The 12,809-nt window shown below is 35.4% G+C and overlaps 1 protein-coding gene and 1 long non-coding RNA gene across 3 annotated transcripts; both read left to right on the top strand.

Annotated features, from left to right (window-relative positions):
* Window positions 1–5,429: 5,429 nt before the first annotated feature.
* On the top strand, window positions 5,430–10,473 carry LOC149569423 (chloroplast protein FOR GROWTH AND FERTILITY 2-like). Of its 2 annotated transcripts, XM_089822129.1 has the most exons (4): window positions 5,440–5,597; window positions 7,077–7,163; window positions 7,456–7,948; window positions 9,414–10,473. In XM_089822129.1, exons 3-4 carry the CDS (start codon window positions 7,523–7,525, stop codon window positions 10,260–10,262), a joined length of 1,275 nt encoding a protein of 424 aa, XP_089678255.1. In that variant the 5' UTR covers window positions 5,440–5,597; window positions 7,077–7,163; window positions 7,456–7,522; the 3' UTR covers window positions 10,263–10,473. The 2 variants fall into 2 exon arrangements, with proteins under 2 accessions (XP_089678254.1, XP_089678255.1); XM_089822128.1 differs by lacking the exon at window positions 7,077–7,163 and having other exon boundaries at window positions 5,430–5,597.
* Window positions 10,474–10,910: 437 nt separating this feature from the next.
* On the top strand, window positions 10,911–11,929 carry LOC149569422 (uncharacterized). The gene is made up of 2 exons (XR_016361749.1): window positions 10,911–11,182; window positions 11,323–11,929. It is a non-coding gene; the product is annotated as an uncharacterized LOC149569422 (long non-coding RNA).
* Window positions 11,930–12,809: the final 880 nt, after the last annotated feature.

The raw sequence follows: 12,809 nt of genomic DNA, 5'->3' as shown, positions 1-12,809 counted from the left end.
TTCAACTTAAACTTAAACTACTTGCTATTCTAACTCTAATTATGAATGAAAAGAATCATGGATAAACCTGGACTGCCAACAACTTGATGCAAGGGCATCTAGTGGTGTAAGGGCAATCCTGTATCACCCAAAAATGTGATTAGAGATAGTTTTTGTTTAATGTGTTTTCATTTTTGGATACCCATTTGGGTCAAATAAAGGTTCCAACTCTCACAGTTCCACTATTAGTTCTCTGGGTTAGAGTTTTATTAAGCACCTTGGGATACATGTAAATGCAAAAAATGAGTTATTTTGTAATTGAGCCAAAATTATGATGAGTTAGAGGGTGTAAGTTGGAGGGATGATTATATTTGTAATTTAAAATGCTCCACAAAAAGAATAAAGTCAACAAGCTTTACGGTTAGAAATTTATTGCAGTTTTAATTTTCCTGGAAACCACCTAAGAGTGCTTCAAAGTCATATTTAGGGCACTAAATAGCCTTGTACTGGGCCAAAAAATGGGGGATGAGCAAAGCTTGTTTATAGAGTTATAGAGCGCTTCGGGAGCTTTCCAAAAATGTAAACGGTTCGTCAATCGGAGTTACGATTCAAAAGTTATGCCTCCCGAAAGTTGAACTACCATTTTTGGATTCTTCTAATTTTACACCAACTTCTAACGCAACTTTTCGAACCTTTTGTTTTGGCGGTGGATGCCAATTGGCATATTCTAGAATGTATTCCTAACCCTAAACCATTTGGGGCTTATTTAAGAACATTTCTGGCATTGTAAAGGCAGTTCTCAGTGGAGTTAGAGAGAAGGTACTGTGTGGAGGATTTCTTTCTCGAGAATCATACTATTGTAAGTCGATAAGTCATTTTCATTGATAATAAGATTTCCCTTTCCCTGTGTGTTCATTTTGGTCTTTGGTTGTGTCTCCATCACAACTCCACTCATCTAGTGCAAGTTTCTAAGGAATACACAAATGATTTTTACATCAATATCCTCTCTCTAATCCCATCATCTAGATGCAAACCAAAGACTAGACATCAATTAAAGTTAAATGTTTTCATTGGCTTACCACACAAGGCACTCTTACAATCAACAAGAGGCTAGTGGCTTGGATTTGTTCAAGTTAACCAAGTAAACATTGAAAAAAAAACATCCATTTAACTAAACTATTTCAACATGAAAAGAAACCTACTCCAGTGAAAGATCGAGGAAACCATGCAACATTTCAAAGAAATATTAAGTCATCCACATGAAAAACCAATAATGAATTATCAATTACTTTGACAAGCATTCTAGCAAAAAATTGATCAAGTCTCTCCCTTATATAGCCTACTCTAATCTTCTAGCACTTTACTACATCCCATCTCCTAACCTAATTGAGTTACACATGAGAATGCCTTGGCCTTTTATAGATGTTCAATTAAAATGAAGGGCCAAGATCAATCAAAGATTGAGGGCCATGGTTTGTTACTTTAAACCCTAACTAGAGTTACCAAATTTATAATCAACTATACATGAGGACACCACATTATGGGCCAATAAGAAAATTACACATCTTTTTTCAACCAATGAGAATTTTGGACACTTGGTACAATATGATTAAATGATGCTTAGAATGGGAATTTTCTAATTAGAGGAGACAACTTAGTGTCACTTCATCATCTTTATCTTGCAGACCATTTTAATCCTTTTGAGGAGAAAATATTTCTAAATTTGATTTACTCTTCCAAAAAATGATTCCTAAAGAATTATTGTGATGTCTCATATTCTTGAATTGCTTCCTCTTTTGAGTCTTTTTTGTCCTTTGAAATTTACCTTATGGCTTTGTCCTAGATTTGTGAACATGAAACTTTTAACCTTCATCTTGGAACATAAACTTGTGTTGTCAAATTTTAGTCTTTATTGAACTTCTTAAGATCTTTATGCAATTGGATCTTTCTCTCTCTTGCACTTGAATTGCATCTAATCCCAATCTGAATTTGCCTCTTGATGGCTTGAACTTTCCCTCCCACTATGAGTCCTTTGAGCTTGAGTTTTCTACCCTCTTCTTCAATGAAAACAACCTCGCAAAACAAAGGGAGGAAAAAATGCATCAAGGCTACGAATGATAAGAGACAAAAAATAATTAAAAAGCCTTATGATTTTCTTGAAATAATATTTATCTAGATTCATCCTCCTTGATATGTAATAATTAAAACTTATTCAGACATTCCAAAATAAAATTTCACTTTATTTCAATAAATCCCAAGTGATTAGATTTAACTTTATTTAAATGACCCCAATCATCCATCCAATCTTGTCTCAATTTTTTCTAGTTCATTTTATTAACAAAGGAAAATTCAAAATTTAATTTGAATTTAATTATGATTTCCTTTTCCACATTTTGATTAAAAAACTAAACTTGAAATTTCCATCACATGAGAACTAATCCAAATCCAAAATTAGAATGCCTCTATGCTCTTCTTTTCACCAACCTTGATGAATTTGGGAATGAAAGTTCATCACCAAAAATAAAAAGTATTTTCCTGCTAAAAGGACAAGACACGTGACTCTCAATCTCCAAAGTATAATTTCACCACCAACTAAGGGTATAATTGCAATTGAATGATGGACTCACAATTGATAAAGTGTAGAGTAGAGATCATAGCTTCTTGGGACACAAAATGAGGCAAGTTTACCTCCTTATATAAGAACTTGAAGACTAAAAAGGACATGATGTTCAAGGAAGGTTGACTTGGTGCTTTGATTATTAACCTCATTAGCCATGTTGGCTCACAAAAGGGAGGCAATGAAGACACAATCCTCCTTCTCCATCAAGTTTGACCTATGAGAGGATAACGTGATCCTCTTGTTAGAGTTCATGTTCCAACAATAGTAAATATCATGTTCCAACAATAGTAAATAAATAATTGTTGCACATCTGGCAAACCTTATTTGATTTGTTGGCAACATAAGTTTAGTCTAGGTGTGAGTCAAAGAGTTTAAGTTTGAACCGATATCTAATTGTAGATATATTCAAGTTAGGTGTCCATAAGTTCCCGTTAGATGTCAAGTTTATGTGTGTGTTATTAGTCATGAAGTAGTTTGTTGTCAATCTAATTAGCAGTCATTTAGGAATGTTGGTGGATCAAGCTATTGTATAAAATTGTATCTATTATTCAAGAATAACAAGCTAGAAGCTCTTTCTTTCTCTATTTTATTTCCATGGTTCTATTTTTCCCAATACCTCTAAGTTCCTTTTCTCCTCTAACAATGTGATTTATGTCCTTTTATGTCATTCAAACCTTAGTTTCATTTACGCAAAATACTCATGTCAGAGTTTAGGGTAAGGGGATGATAAACCAATTTTAAACTTAATAAAATAGTTGCACCATGCACCCAATTTCTAACCAATCATCACAGTTTTGATGCCTACTCACTCATTACCTCCATATCACTCCAAAGAAAGAGTAACATCCATTTTGTATTGAGGTGGATATTTGGGTATCAAGAGGACAAAGAATTGGATAAATGGAGGGAATCAAATGGTAGAGAGAATAAGATATAGAGTAGGACCTGGTGGTGTGAAAGGATTCTTCCTCAAAGTTAAAAACTTTTCACATTTACAAGGCTTTGTTCAAATTGAAGAAAGACACAAAGAGTTTTGAAGAAGAGTCTTTTATGGACTAGCATTATGGAGACCAAAAATAATTGGTGCTACCATGTCGCAATCTAAGTATACAACAAAATGATACATGTACAAACACTAGTACATGCACAACATATAGAAGAAGTGAGATACAAATAGAGGAATGATATGATATTTTGATTCCTTCGTCATCTTGCACCAACAAAGCAAAAAAGGTCATTTAAAGAAATCTAAATGAACACAGAGCAAACATAGTGTGGAGGAAGAACATCACATAAAACAATCACACAAAAAGCTCCTATGCTAGAGAACTCACTTCAAGCGCATTTCCTCCTCCCCTATCTCGATCAATAGTATGCATAGAAGGTGGATAGCTTGCAAGATCAGGAACACCCAACACAATAGGAACAATAGCTTTTTGATTCCCACTATCCAGACACAAAGAATCTCTCAATGTTTTAAGGTGAGATATTTTGAATTTCATGGAATCAAAGGATTTGTCAAAAAATCAAGGATGTAGAGGATTTAATCCTTAGGAGATGACAACACATAAAAGATCAATAGGGCTTGCTACTCATAGCTAGATAAATAAGGAGGGTCCCCATTCAATTGGACAATGGTGTAAAACTACATAACAAGCCCTAAAATAACCTAACACTCTTACCATTTAATATGAGACCTTACTTTGAATATTTGACTATTTTGCGCTAACTTAGCAATTGATAGTTTGTTGGAATTGATCAAAACTACATTATTGACCCAAGACCAAAAAAGAGAAATGTGAATCCTAGAATTATTATTAATCAAGACTAAAGTATAAATCCAACTTCATACAGATATGTCTTTTAGATGCTAGATCATTATAAAAAGGGCTATAGATCATTATGAATTTGAAATGAATAAAGTAAATTCTTGATAATGTACTTAGAAAATTGCCAAGGATATAGGCCCGGTAACCCCTCTTTTAGATTTTCTTAGATTAAAAAAACAAAAACAAAAACAAAAAAATAAAAAATAAAACCTCTCATTCTTATTATCATTTATATAATTTGATTATTATGGATATATTTTAACATAGTTTTTATGTAGAGAAGCATCATAAATTTCTTACCTAAGTATCCCTATCACTTCAACAATTCAATATTCACATTTTTCAAGACATAAATGTCTCTAAACATTGCTTAATAGTAGAATTTAATTTCATTTATAAACATGATTAAAAACTTTAAAAAATAATAAAAATAATAAAATAAAATGAATATGAGGATTGATAAATAAAACTTAAAAAATAATGAAAATAAATAAAATAAAATAAATATGCTCTTAATTTGAACGAGGATTGGATTACGCTAAACTTAATTAAAGATGGATAAGCTTGAAAGATCGATAAGAAAGACCAAAAAAATAAGAAAGAAGAAGAAATATTTGTATACATTGAACATCTAGAATTTTGAAAACTGGCAACGGCCCATCAATTTGGAATGGTCTCAACTTTGAACCTGTGTTGTTTTACCAAACGAACCAAATCTGCCAGCTGGATAGGCGCGTGCTGCCCACGATCCTCCATTACACGTGTCAAAATCTTCAACATTAATCTTCTCAAATCTACGGCCGACATTCTCCTCCGATTGTGCTTGTGCTACAAACGCCCGCGCACGAGCCCTGTTTGAACCATCCAGTTAAACGGCCGCCTTATCATTATCATCCGACCGTTCAAAAGCGCACACGCGTTCAAATCGTACCGTCAGATCCATTTGACCGCTGAAAGTTTAATAGAACAAGGTGTTTCCACGCGCTGGATTTTATGAAGTTTTAAAGTCCACAAAATGTTTCTTTTTTCTGGGTTTCCACCTAAACCAACCTGTATAAACGTTATCTTGTCACCAGATTTGCCTTCATTTCTGCTTCAATTCCACCCTCGTTTGGGCCAAATTCCGGAAATATAGCGCCACAATCGGATAGAGAAACCGAAATTTCAAGGTAGTTTCTGCTTCTATTTCTGTCATTTGATTTTATCCGAGTGCAGAGTGTAAAGCGTTTAAAACAATGAAGATCTTGCGTCTTTGGTATTGTCCGCTGTTGATCTTTGTGTTTTATTTTTTATTGAAATTTCGGTAAATTTTTGAGATTTTTTGTTAAATTTTCATAATGGGTCAGGAATTTCTCGTGCATTCATTGTGGTGAATCTCTGGATCTGGTATAAACAATGTGTTTGGTATAATTAATTCTACAACGATTGGTTTGGTATAATAAATTCTACGGTTTTCTATATGCACATAAAAATTCGATGCCTTCAGCTGTGTTTTTTCCACATTTGTGGATAAATGTTGCGCTTAAATTAATTGAACTAAAGCTTCAATTTGTTTGATTCTCGTAACATTCATTTTTTACCAGCTATCAATTCCTGTCTCTGCCTGAACATTTTTGGGGGGTTTTTGGCTGGTGGTCCGGTTTTAAAGCAGTTTTGAACATATCTTATTTGTTTGTATGTTTACAATGGCATTTTTGGAATCTCGCACTGGATGTGGTTCAGGCCATTTTATCAATTTTTTTACTTAATGTGAGTTTAGATGGGTATTATAACTCCAACTTTCTTGAAAATATTTTCTCTTCATAATGTCTGCCCTTACTTTTTCTACAGTATGTGATTTTAGCACCTTCCTTAACTTTTCCGCCGTGCAGTTTAAGCCCACTTTCTGTGATACCAGTGTAGAACGTTACATGATTTTAGCCTGTTTCTATAGGCAGTTTTTTGGGCTAATTGCTCTTTTCTTCCGGAAGATATAAACCTGCAAGACCCCAATATTTAAGTTTGCTGCTATTTTGTATTCAATTGTATTTTGGAATAAAATTAGTAATTTCTTTGTTTTCGTATTAAAATCGGAGGGAAAAAGGCGGAGAGAATCTGCAAAGGCATGGGGACATGGGAGAGGAAGAGAGAATCCACTAGTACGCATCGCAATTGTATTCTGTACTATCTTCATTTCTTTTCAAAAAACTTCGATGATATAGTTTCCCATTTTTGTCTGGAAGGGGCTGAGCAACCACTCTTTTATTACGTTACAAATTACAATCATACTTCACAGATTTAGGGCTGAGAAACCACTCTTCTTTTACATTACAAACATACTTTACACTTTATTTAAGCACTGCAATTTTCTTATACAATGTAGACCTGATGGATTGCTTGCTGGGTTCACACTAGGTCCTCATGACAACTGGGCTATTTTTATGGTTGCATCCTAGCCTAAATCCAGTCTCTGTAATATTTACTCTACCTAATTATAGTTTAGTTATCGTCGCTTTTGTCATGCCCATTTTCTGTTGTATGTAATGTGTATGATTTTTGTCTATTTTCTCCATCTGTGTGTTGTACGTTATTTTATCTTATTTTCTGTTTCTTGTAAGTTTTTGTGATTTTAGCCTGCTTGCTTGACTTGTGTGCTGTATTTGGTGAAGGTTCATCCCAATTATTGGTCTAGTGCTGCATTGCCGCATCTCCCCTGGTTGATGTCTAGTATCCTGCAAGTCCCGGGCTTAGTGCTTGTGGGTTCTCTTTCCTCGTTCTAAAAATTGCAATTCTGAATAAAATACAAATCTAGTCGCATATCTTATATTGAGGATTTGGTCCATAATAACGTATTTGTATCTTGTAAACCAGTATTAGCCCATGTTTGAAAGGGCTTTTATATTTTGCAATTCCATAAATTTTTTGGTAGCTTTGTTTTCTTTGATTAGGCTCCCATATATTTGCAATTTGTGCCAACTGTCTTTCAGGGAAGGCTGAATTTATTGATTGCTTTCACTTACATAATTTAATTACCCTGTTCTTTGACAGGGGGTGGAATTAATAACTTGCTTCCATCGGCATCATCAATCTTGTGTTTGTACCCAGAAAGAACTGAATGGACCGAGTTATTCAATCTGGATTTTCACAGATGAATTTGTGTACTCCAGTGGGAGGAAGTTTAGGACACATCAGTAAGCAGATCAACGTTCAGTCTTCTAGGTTGTGGCAAGACCATTATATTCAGGGAGATAAGACAAACAGAAGGGGTATCACTCATTCGTTTTCTTCTTTGTATAGAGAGCCAAAACTGTTCTCTTGTCATGCTTGGTGTTCAGGTTTTTCAAAGCAGGATTATAGAAGTTCATTTCTCCAATTCCAAGCAAGGTACTCACCAGAAAATTTTGCTGGAAGTATTGAGGCCTTTGAGGATGCAGAGCCCCTATCAAGGAATATTACTGACAAAGATTCTTTGCAAAAAGAGTGTATTGTCAATTCGTCTTCTTTACTGGTTGAAGATGACCAAAAGCATTGGAAGAATTTGGTATGATATAACTTGATAGAGTTTTTACAGTCATTTCATTATGATTATGCTTACAACTGTGCTACTTCTTTTTCCCTTTGGTCTTCATGTTGACCCAATTTCAATCCAAGGAAATTCTAGTTGTGACTATTTAATTTCAATCCAAACTTCCTGTAAACTTTTGATATCATGTGAAACTAGCTATCAGAGCATGATCTCAAATTGCTATAAGAAAAACAGTGTCTTTAACTGAATATAATTAGAAGAATCTAATAATCCAATCTTAAATACCTCAAGAACCTCTACTCACAATAAAGTTTATTGGCAAAGCAAAAGCCAATAGCCAAAGCGAAAGCCAGTACAAATATCTGTTGAATTTGTTTTCTGAAAATTCCAAATCATAAATGAAGTGGCCTTTTTCACCGAAACAAGTCATAAATTATTTGCTTCAGCTGATGAGTTCATCTAATAGACCATTAAAAACACGCACTTTCAAATACTATAAACAGCCTGAGGATACAAATCACTTCCAACTGCCAATTGAAGAATTTGAGCCCTGTCCTACCTTATAAGGAACCCAAAAAAAAAACTTCAAAGATGAAACTTTTATTGGAGAAAAAAAAGATTTTAGGGTTGGCCATAAGTCCTCACAATTTTCCAGTATACACACCCCCATACAATTCTTAAAAAGTTTTTAAGGAGTTTTTCCAAACAAGCTTTATAACAAGACAAGTACATTCCTTTGAAATTCTCAAATATTTTCAAGATATGTTCTCATGTATGTTACAGAAATTTGGATGTGTACACTTCTTTAAAAGAGATTGCTGATTTAAAAGACAAACCATCATTTTAATAGCTCTAGCAAATATGATGTAAACGTGATTACAAAGCATTTTCAAACATGCAGAGGACTGGACTCATACACAAATTTATCACACAGAACTTTAAATTTTATTATTGTAATTAAATTGCAATCACATTTGAACGTGTGATAGACAAAGACTAATTTTCCTCTTGATTGAAATTGGGTCAAAACTCTGGTCATGTAAACATGAAGAGCTTTGAGGAAGTAATATACTAAAAAAGCAAGCCTTGAAATATGAATGCACTTGGGGAGAGAAGCCATAACATTTTAAGAGAGCCCTGTCAGAACTATTCACTTCCATGCAAGGAACATTTTACTGTAGGATGGCATGTGTTTCATTGCTTCTCTTGCCTACTTCATACTCCATTTACCACAGGAACAAGAATGGAAAAAGTTGTTTTCTCTAGTTATAAGTTTGCTAATAATGAATTTACTCTCATGTACCAACCTAATTTGGAATCAACCAAAAGAGTAGCAGTTCTCAATTTTGAATATAGCACAGACCTACTTGTGAACCAGATAACACTAATGCAAGTGACAGCTACAATTTTCAGACTTATTTCCTCATCAATTCTGTCCTTAAATTTATTTTTCTTACCAAGAGGTGTGTTGATTCTTCAGATGATCCGCATTGGGGCCATTATTGTACTCTCAGCATTGACTTTAGTCTCAATACATCCCGCCTTTGCAATATCAGGAGTCATCCGTACTAGTGCTGGTGCAAAAGGAGGAGCATCTGCTGCTGTTGCAGTTGGAGAGAAGGCAGCTAGCTCCTTTGTACGATCAGAGTTGCTTAGTAGTGCTTGGACTGGACTCGTTGCTGGCTGTTTGCACACTTTAACTGGACCTGATCACCTTGCTGCTCTAGCTCCCCTTTCAATTGGCCGCACAAGAATGGAAAGTGCTGCAGTGGGAGCACTGTGGGGTTGTGGTCATGATGCTGGACAAGTCATTTTTGGTATCCTCTTTCTGATATTGAAAGATAAATTGCACATTGAGCTTCTTCGCTCATGGGGAGCTCGAGTTGTGGGCATCACATTACTTGTTATTGGAGGTATGGGCATTAAAGAGGCCTCACAAGAACCTGAACCTTGTATGGCTCTAGAGAGCGGTCATCATGAAGCAAATTTGTTGGAGCCCATCACTGTTGAAAGTGGCAAAAAAAATCTCAGATTTGCAACCTTTGCGACAGGAATAGTGCATGGTTTGCAGCCAGATGCACTTCTTATGGTTTTACCTGCCCTTGCTCTACCTTCTCGTTTAGCAGGTGGAGCTTTTCTTCTAATGTTCCTTCTTGGAACTATCATGGCAATGGGTGGTTACACTGCATTTATTGGGTCTTGTAGTGATGCACTCAAAACAAAGATACCAAGGATAACAGAGGGACTTTCATGGGGTTCTTCACTTATTGCAATTGCTCTTGGTGGAGCAATTCTCTTGAGTGAATTTTTGGGAATCAATCTTTTTTAGGATTTGATTCAAACACGTCCTTTGACCCTATTTTTACTCATATAGCATCTAAGCTATATTTTCTTTTCTTTCTCAAGTTTAAGTTGTATTTTTTTTTGATGGAGGGTTCACACCTGCGAGGCAACCCAACGAGGCACGAAGCCTGTGAGCTTATTTTTAAGTAAAATCAGGAATTAAATTATTAATACATATTCTCAAATTTTAAACATCATTCAAACTGCAAATTATATTGAACGTCAGGTTTATAGCTGTTTAACCATTCAACATATAAAGTCAAATTGTAAAAGAAAAATCATGATCGAAATAGCTCTCAAGAAGAGCAAGCTATATGTACCTTTCTTCAGAATAATATAGCTAACTCTTTTTCATCAGGGTGTTGTAATAATTAAAATTAACAGAAAATAAATAAACTTATTAAAAAATACAAGATATACCTAGCAAATTCCACCAAATCAGAGACAAAGATTCAAATTTGGAAATAATTATATTCCACTGCATCTTTGAAACTACATATTGTGTTATTTCTCACATTTTTTAGGAGGATACTTCTCTCAATTTTTCGAGCTTAGCTTGTTTTTTTGCTTTCCAAACTGATAGGTATTTATAATCGCTTGAAATTAATGAGAACACAAACTGTTTCATCTGCAATGTTGCTTGCTCTGTTATTGATACAATTCCAGTAACATATTGAAATCTTCTGAAGCCAGACAAATAAGCTTTAGAATCAAAGTGATGATCAAATTTTTTCTTCCTGTTGTGTATGATTAAATACGTTTCCTCATGTCTTACAGATTTGAATTCAATCATTTACCCTGCATCATTTGCCTTGTACCTGTTTCTTTACTCTCGATCATCAATGAACTTCTGCTAGCCATGAGAGGAATGAAGCTATTAGTGGAAAGGACATTGATGCTGAAAGGGTGAGTGCAAACGAGGGAGAAATCTTGCTCAAGTACAGAAAAATAAATAACAGAAGTAATTGCAAAATTTTTAGCAACATCATAAGCAAAATTGTTAGAAATTTCCTGTTCTGCACTTAAAGCTACGACTGTCTCCACAGCGGCCTGCTATTTTCGACAAAGGTGGAGAGGTACGGCATATCAGCTTCAAGTTCGTCAAGGAGGAGCGGGTTCTGTATCCATCTAGGTGAGATGCAATAAATATCACCTATCAAAGCCTTCAAACAAACCTGAATAGGCTTTAGACTATCCGTGGGGATGCACCTATTAAACATTGATTACTTTAAACATTAAGCACTGCCTCCTCAATGTATGGTGCACTTTCCACTATACAAGCATGCTTAGCATGGTAAACACGGAGTCATATGTTGGTAACTAAGGGACATGGACATGAAAAACATACCAAGAGCTCCTCCTGGTGGGTCTGGGTGTTCGATATCGTAGCTACTGGCTTTTTGCAGGTTAAAGATTTGTCCGACTATCGATTAAACCTCTAATCCCCCATCAAGCAAAATGCGTGTATCAAGCCTGCAACACCCCGCTCAAACTAAAAATAACTCGAGTGCATCGAGCTATTGTATATGCATTGACTGGCTAAAGATCCAACCTTAAAATTTTCAATCTACAGGCATTGGCGCTCTATCACAAAGTCATCAGCTCTTGACAACTTTATTATTGTGCTAATGTGGGTTGAATCTTCAGCTGCAATCGTTGGTCTCCCTAGTATAAAAGGCATTTTTTGTCCATGGTATAAAACCTTGGTTCTGATTAGGTAAAAACAGGTTTTGAAAGGATTCAAAACTTTGTACATCAAATCTAAAAATATGACAATATAAGGCTCAAATAGAACAGTGTGAGTCACTAAACAAAGATAGGGAACAATCAACAAATTTCCACCACAACGGACATCAATCCTCAACAAGGGAGCTTAAGATATAGATTTAGATTTAGAACCTCCCTTGTAGGACCGCAAATTCTTACCTAAAGGAGGGATTGAATACTTAGATTTCTTTCCTTTTATTGCTATCCATCCATCCTCTAGCTTAGCCGCATTGTTTTGCCAATCCCTTGAAGAAACAAAGGAACCCACATGGCAGACCAGAGAAGAAGTATCATCCAGCAAAACACTCTCCCTAGGAGAGGCCAAAAGGGTCATCATTCAGGATAATATGACCACAGTTTGGGAAGCAAGAGCCTCCTCCAAAACTAGTTGATCGAAAACATCAGGAGTAGTATCCCTTGAACCATCAGAAGCAAGAGACCCCTCAACAACTTGCTCCCGAACAGTAGAAGATTTAGTAACAGTGTAATGCTTATCAAAAACACATGCCCACTAGGTAGGTGTTCACTTTGATCTTGCGTTATCAAAAGAACAACGAGCTGCCACATGGTTAGTCATATGACATTTCCTGCATCGGAAGGGAAGACCTTCATAATCCAAAACTTGAGTCTAGATACCCTTCGGGGAACCCAAGCAAATCTTCTTAGGGAGACCCTTAGAGACATCCATCTCAACAAGAATGCGTGTAAACGTCGAATGAAGAACATCAGAGGTTGTCGAATCCACAATCTAAAAATCCCCAAGAGC

Source organism: Cupressus sempervirens, chromosome 3, assembly GCF_028749045.1.
Source record: "Cupressus sempervirens isolate cs-2001-9-10 chromosome 3, ASM2874904v1, whole genome shotgun sequence".
NCBI lineage: Eukaryota > Viridiplantae > Streptophyta > Pinopsida > Cupressales > Cupressaceae > Cupressus > Cupressus sempervirens.
This window is presented reverse-complemented; position numbering and strand designations above follow the sequence as displayed.

Coding starts and splice junctions, on each gene's coding strand:
- LOC149569423 (XM_089822128.1), top strand. CDS start 7,523: ATGGACCGAGTTATTCAATCTGGATTTTCACAGATGAATTTGTGTACT. Junction 7,949..9,413: donor AAAAGCATTGGAAGAATTTG/GTATGATATAAC, acceptor TTGATTCTTCAG/ATGATCCGCATTGGGGCCAT.